Source organism: Macrosteles quadrilineatus, unplaced genomic scaffold, assembly GCF_028750875.1.
Source record: "Macrosteles quadrilineatus isolate MER2022 unplaced genomic scaffold, UCM_ALF_1.0 Scaffold_13__1_contigs__length_4303367, whole genome shotgun sequence".
In the NCBI taxonomy this organism is placed as follows: Eukaryota; Metazoa; Arthropoda; class Insecta; order Hemiptera; family Cicadellidae; genus Macrosteles; species Macrosteles quadrilineatus.
The window spans coordinates 2201814-2208913 of NW_026542606.1; the positions used below are offsets into that span (position 1 = coordinate 2201814).

General features: G+C 36.4%; 2 protein-coding genes across 2 annotated transcripts in view; both read left to right on the plus strand.

Moving 5' to 3' along the window:
* The window catches only part of LOC129004959 (ribosome maturation protein SBDS-like), a 46563-nt gene extending 44190 nt beyond the window's left edge, over positions 1-2373 (plus strand). The window contains exons 4-5 of the mRNA XM_054433687.1: positions 1495-1662; positions 2152-2373. Coding sequence (XP_054289662.1) covers positions 1495-1662; positions 2152-2280 — 297 coding nt within the window. The 3' untranslated portion in view covers positions 2281-2373. The remainder of the gene's footprint in view (positions 1-1494; positions 1663-2151) is intronic.
* Positions 2374-4466: 2093 nt separating this feature from the next.
* On the plus strand, positions 4467-7100 carry LOC129004968 (uncharacterized protein K02A2.6-like). The gene has a single exon (XM_054433698.1). It carries the CDS (start codon positions 4467-4469, stop codon positions 7098-7100), a length of 2634 nt encoding a protein of 877 aa, XP_054289673.1.

A 7100-nucleotide genomic window follows, 5' to 3' on the forward strand; every position in this document is an offset into this window, starting at 1 on the left:
TATTTACCTAGAAAATTAAAACATTTGAATATATCTCACAATATTGTTTGCATCATAATTAATCAGCTACGTAGGGTGTTTAATACTCCCTCCGAGTATTTTTTAGGTTTTATTATTGGTCCAAAATTCGTTCTGGTGCATGGATAGGTTGCTTATGCCAATTCCCTCAAAACTTCACTAAAACACTTTCAATTTTCTTGAGGATGTAATTAAACGTGGTTAACTCCATTCTCATATAAGAAAAAAACCTCACTTTGTCAAATTTCAATTGAGGAAATAGATGGTGGTATTCCCCGAACCTACCTCTTACGCGGTTAATTTCATGAACACCTACTTTCCTTCTACGAACTTTTAATTCTACATTTTTAATCAAAAATAACTCTTCATCACTTGAGGAAGATATTGTCTCAACCAAAACTAAGACTACACTGAGCTTGAAATGCAAGCATTTGTTGTGAACACACAATAGCATTCTCAAGCGCTTGGAACAAGCGCTGAAAGTAAATTACTTGTAACCAGCTTTCTTTGTGAACGCACCCTATATACCGTTGCTTGTTTAGGAATGGTCCTTTGGCATGACAAAAAGTTTGTTAGGCAATCTTTTAAGTCGGGCTTCCCAAAGTGTTTCCTAAAAGCCCTGGCCACACCAGCAGTGATTCTTCTTGGGTGATGGTAGTCGCCGGAGATGGTATGGGCGAAGGCTACAGAATTATCGTTCCTTAGCCATTCAATTACCTTATACATATCTGCCTCCACCATATCTACCTTATTACCGGGCTATTCCGCCCTCGACCTATCGTCTCGCAATATACGCGGGTCCAAGAGCTATTCCGCCCTCGGCCTAACCCTAGTATTCAACGCTACCAGGGTTGTTCCACCACTGGCTTATTACCGGGCTATTCCGCCCTCGACCTAAGGTTTCGCGATGTACTCCACTCCACTTACCAGGGAGAGATGTTGCTAGCTATTCGCCCAGCGCTCAAGTGACTAGCCCCTGTACTGTGCGGCTGTTATAGGGGTCGCGACGCTGGCGTAGTGCGTGGCCGCTCAGTGAACCACAACCCCGCGCTATTTGAATTACGAAACAGCAACGTTCCTACTCTTAATATTTGACCGTTACAGACTGAATTAGACTAAAATATTTTGTTATTCTTCTCCAATATTTAATTTGAAATAGCTTGTTCTGTTTTGTTCTAAAAAAATATTTTTAATCACTCTAAAATAGTTGTTTCATGTTTGAAAGGCTATTCTATATTAATGCACAAAGAAACTGCCTCTTAAATGTACATTTTCTGAAATCAGCAAAACATTTATTTGCGTTAACTATCAGTGAAACCCATGAATTTTATCATCTTACTACGGTGGCAACCCTGCAGTACAAGTTCCCTTAGGACTCTGTTTGCAGTATCAGCAGACGCACTATGACATTTTGTGCTACAATCCATCATGAAATCGTACAATTGCAAAGTAGAAATTGAATTTTTTTTCTTACAGGCTTTAGATGTGATCCCTCAATTAAAAGCAACAATGCCATTGGAACGAGCACAAATGAGGCTCAGAATAGTAATATCTGGTAAAGAGGCTAGGAAGTTGAGGGACAAAGTTGTGAAACTAACTAGCAAAGTGGAGAATGAGGAATGGACTGATGGCGAGTTGAATCTGGTAATTATCAATCATACTGTGAAATTATTGTAAATGTGGTATAATCAAAAACATATCACTTAGAACCTTCCAGTAACAGATCATGGTTTTTAAATGAAGGGAAATTAAACTACATCAAATTAAATGTCAGACTATTTGAATAAGTGGTAGGAAAGGTTATTATTCTTGCATAGGAGGATTTTGGTTTGGCAAAGTGACTGTACTTATTTAGATTTCTTCTGAGTAATACTAAAGAAAGAGAGAGAGTATGCCTTAAAGTTGAACTAGCAAAGATCTTCTTGTTAGTAAATGTGATATAGTAAAAGTTGTGTTGCGGTGGTAATGTAATATGTTGTTAATATATCTGGCGTAATCCTATATTTTAAATTCTAATTCATTGTTAGGAACACACAAAAAAGATAAAGAGAGTAGGATTTAAATTGTTAGGCATATACTTTTAAGAGTTTGTAAAGTATATTCATACAACTAATTTAAATTTTGTCATCACAGACTTGCCTGGCAGACCCAGGAAACTTCAGAGAAGTGGATGAAATAGTCCGATCAGAAACTAAAGGACAAGGAATTCTAGAAATTCTTAACTTAAAAGAAGTCACAGAGGGTGATGAGTTATTAGAATGATCATTATTTTGCCTTAGTTTATTTATTATTATATCCTAACTATTTATTTTGTATTTCAGCTTTTCTTTTGTTATTAAACAAGTATTAACTGTTGATGCAGTTCTTTTGTCCTTTTATTAATAGTCAAGTGTCTGTTACCATCAAGTTTATGCTACTTGTGAATTTAGTAACTTTAGACTTAATGTTAGTTAATCTGGTAACTAATTGGAACAGAATCCAGTTCAAAGTATAGCCGGAAATGGAGTAAAAATTGCATGAAAAACTTAACACATTGTATTCCTATAGCTGTAATTGGTCATATTGTTTCTGCAATCATGACAACACCGTGACTGTCTCTTGTGATTATATCAACACCATGATAGTCCCTTGGGTTGAAAATATTATCATTTCTCGTGATCAAGGTGGCACTGTGACCGTCTTCCATAGTTGCATTCTCTTACATCTCGTACACTTCAAAAGGTATCTTTTTTTATAAACAGTCTGTTAATGATAGATAGTAATATTGATACAGTAAAAAAGATAAAACGTAAGAGCTGGTTTAATGAACATGATTTTTTAAGAACTGACTAAATGTAAACAAGTAATGTATTAATAATATAATAAAACATATGATTTGTGCACAAAAGGCAGGCAGTACATAGTATTCAGAGAACTTCTAACATATTCCCCCCAAATTGCAACAGGAAACTGGGCAATTTTATTCTGTGGCAGGAAGAGGGCTTGGGTGTTCCAGTAGCTGTGCTGTTTGGTATTTTTATAGTTATCATATGTTGCATATTTGATGTTTGTTTTTATTGTATTGTTGTTTTGAGCTTGAAGACTTACTTTTGGGATCTTGGCTAATAAAGTATCTATGTTTAACTGTGGTGTGAGTTTTACCTTTCACTTCATGGTGTCAGGTTAAATAAACTTTTGTGGAGAAGAAAGAACTAAGAATGGCTGAAGCAGTGAGTAGTACAGTTAGTACAGTTCAATACCAACTTGTCACACCTGAGCCTTTCAATTTCAGGGAACCTTCTGAATGGCCTAGATGGATAAGAAAATTTGAAAGGTTTAGATTAGCTTCAGGATTAGACAGTAAGAGTGGGGAAAATCAAGTTAATATGCTTTTATACTGTCTAGGAGATGAAGGAGAAGACCTTCTAACATCTTTCGGATTAAAAGATGAAGAATTACAGAGTTATGACACTGTCAAGGGTAGATTTGAGTCTTACCTAGGTTTCAAAATCAATATTGTATATGAGAGAGCTAAATTTCTAAAAAGACGTCAGTCTGAGGGGGAACCTGTTGATTCTTTTATAAATAGTTTACACAAACTGGCAGAGCGATGTAAACTTGGGGAATTAAAAGATGAACTAATTAGAGATTTGATAGTAATTGGGGTAAATGATGATAAACTTTCTCAAAATTTACAGTTGGATGAAAAATTAACCTTAAGTACAGCAATTTTGAAAGCAAGACAAGCAGAGAGTTTAAAACAACAACAAAAAGTAGTGAGGGAATCACCAGAAATTGAGTTTGTCAATAAGGGGATTAAGCAATCCACTAAACATCGGTTTAGGGACAGTTCTTGCAATAAAAGTCAAGATCAAAGCTTTTCAATGAAAGGTAAATGTAACAAATGTGGATTCGTTGGGCATCACAATAACAATGATTGTCCTGCCAATCAGTCTACATGTTTCAGATGTGGAATAAAGGGACACTATGTGAGATGTTGTACCAAAGGATTTGAAGTGAGAGAAATTAATAACAGTAATGAACCATTAGAAAAACCTAAAACCTATTTAGGGGAATTGACCATAGAAGAGGTTGGAGGACAAAATCCTTGTAAAGTAAAACTTAATGTTAAGGGGCATGATATTTATTTTAAGTTAGACACTGGAGCAGATGTTTCTATAATTGGATATGATCTTTGCAAGGAGTTAAAACTGGAAACGAGTGAAACAAGTAAAATATTATTTGGTCCGGGGAAAACAAAGTTGAAAGTGGTTGGTAAGATCGTTGCTACTTTAGTGTTTAGAAATAAATCTATTGTAGAAGATATTTACGTCATTGAGCAACAACCTACTCCACTTTTAAGTAGAAATGCAATGTTGAAATTAAATCTAATTCAGTTCAACATAGATTCGATTTTCTCTAACCAAATATTTTCTCAGTTTTCTGATGTTTTTGGTTCTATTGGTGAAATGAAAGGGGAAAACTACAGAATTGCACTAACACAAAATGCTCGTCCCTTTGCTGTGGCAGCCCCTCGTAGAGTGTCCGCTCCATTATTGAGCAAAGTCAAAGAAGAATTGGATCGACTGCATTCTGAGGGAATAATTGAGCCAGTGGTAGAACCAACAGACTGGTGTGCACCAATTGTTGTTGTACCGCGTAAGACAGGTGATAGAGTGAGGCTATGTGTTGATTATACCGAACTCAACAAAAGCATTCAGAGAGAAAGGTGGCAACTACCAACTGTAGAAGAAAGCCTAAGTAAATTAGAAGGCGGACAAATATTTTCATTACTAGACGCTACAAATGGATTTCTTCAAGTTCCTTTACATCATGAAAGTTACAAGCTTACGACTTTTATAACTCCTTTCGGGCGATTCTTTTTCAAGAGGTTACCATTCGGTATTAATTCTGGCCCAGAGGTTTACCAGAAGAGGATATACCAAGTTTTGGATGGACTGGATGGGGTAGTAAACCAAGCAGATGATATACTTGTGGTTGGTAGAACACAGGAAGAACATGACCATCGACTAGCAAATGTATTACAAAGATTGAGAGAACACAATGTTACACTTAATAAAGATAAATGTAACATTAATGTGAACAGAGTTAAATTTCTAGGACATTTGATTGAAAATGGATTGATAAAGCCTGATCCTGAGAAAGTGGAGGCCATTATGAAAATGCAAACCCCAAATAATGTTAACGAACTTCGGCAATTTCTTGGCATGGTTAATTATTTGATGAAGTTTATCCCTAACTTGGCTGAAGTTACTGCTCCATTGCGAATTTTACTTAAGAAAGGTTATCAGTGGGTTTGGTCTGACGTTCAAAAGAGTGCTTGGGATAAAATTAAATCCCTAATTTCTTCAAATCCAGTTCTGGTGTCCTACGACAAAAATCGTAAAACCAGAGTTGCAGCTGATGCCTCGTCATTTGGCCTAGGAGGGGTGATTGAACAATTTGTGGATGGAAAGTGGAAACCAATCACCTATGCATCGAGATCTTTATCACCGACAGAGATGCGTTATGCTCAGATAGAAAAGGAGGCACTGGCACTGACTTGGGCATGTGAGAGATTTTCACAGTATGTTTTAGGAACCGAGTTTGAACTTATGACTGACCATAAACCTTTAGTTCAGGTGCTTGGAAGTAAACAAATCGCTAGTTTATCGGCAAGACTTCAGCGGTTAAGAATGAGAATGGCTTGTTTTAGATATAAAGTAACATATGTGAAAGGAAAGGAATTTTATGTACCAGATGTTTTGTCTAGGAACCCCATTAAGTCAAATGAAGAACATGAAGACATATTGGAACAAGATTTGTTTGTTCAGAGTATTTTAGATGCTATTCCTTGTTCTGACAAAAGGCTCAAGGAAATCAAAGAAGCTCAGGATACTGATGAGGAATGCGGAAGGATTAAATCCTGGATTGTGAATAACAATTGGAATAAAAATTCGGTGTATTGGAAGTACAGGACTGATCTAAACATCAGTAAAGGATTCCTCCTTTTAGGCACAAGACTGTTTATTCCAAAATCGTTGAGAAAGGAAATACTGAGTAAAATACATGAAGGTCACATGGGAATTGTCAAATGTCGAAGGCGAGTGTATGAATCGGTGTGGTGGCCTGGCTGCTCAACAGATATTGCTACACTTGTAACAAATTGTCCAGTTTGCTTGGAGCAAAGAAGTAACAAATCAGAACCTTTACTGTTGACTGAACTACCAAAAAATCCCTGGGAGTCTTTAGGTATTGACCTTTTGAAATGTAATGCGAAATGGTATTTAGTTGTGCAAGACTACTATTCTAGATTTCTTGAACTGGTTTATGTGGATTCATTGACTACTGAGGCTGTGGTTGCTAGATTGAAAAATATATTTGCTCGACATGGAGTACCATATGTGGTAAGAGCTGATGGAGGTCCGCAATTTACTTCTCAGGATTTTAAAAATTTTGCTGAAGAATATGGTTTCCGTATAGTGACATCAAGCCCAAGGTATCCACAATCAAACGGAGAAGCAGAAAAAGCAGTTGACATAGCGAAGCGGATTCTAACGAAATGTAGTGATCCAAATCTTGGATTGTTAGAATATAGAAATACACCCTTAGAGTCTGGTCTTTCACCTGCAGAGTTACTTTATTCACGGAAGCTCCGATCAACATTACCGTCAATAAATAACTTCAGACAGGTAACAAGGGAAAGATTGCAAAAGTTTAAAGAGAAGGATTTTTCAATCAAGGAAAGAAATAAGAGAAACTACGATGTAAGGAAAGGTGTAAGAGATCTCTCACAGCTTGATCAAAATGACAAAGTTTGGATTCCAGATTTAAAACGTTATGGACATGTTGAGAATAAATCAAATCATCCTCGGTCCTACCTGATAAATACACAGGCAGGGAAGATCAGAAGGAACAGGAGACATATAATAGCTGTGCATAGGCCTATTGAAAATGGTGAAAATAGATTTGAACACCAATACCAAGAAGACCAAGGAACTGAAACTGATGCTGGACATAATTACAATAGCAATGAAAATGACAGACCTAAAAGAAGTGTAAAACCACCTCGTAGATACAGTGATTCAGATTTTTATAAATAA

Coding starts and splice junctions, on each gene's coding strand:
- LOC129004968 (XM_054433698.1), top strand. CDS start 4,467: ATGAAAGGGGAAAACTACAGAATTGCACTAACACAAAATGCTCGTCCC.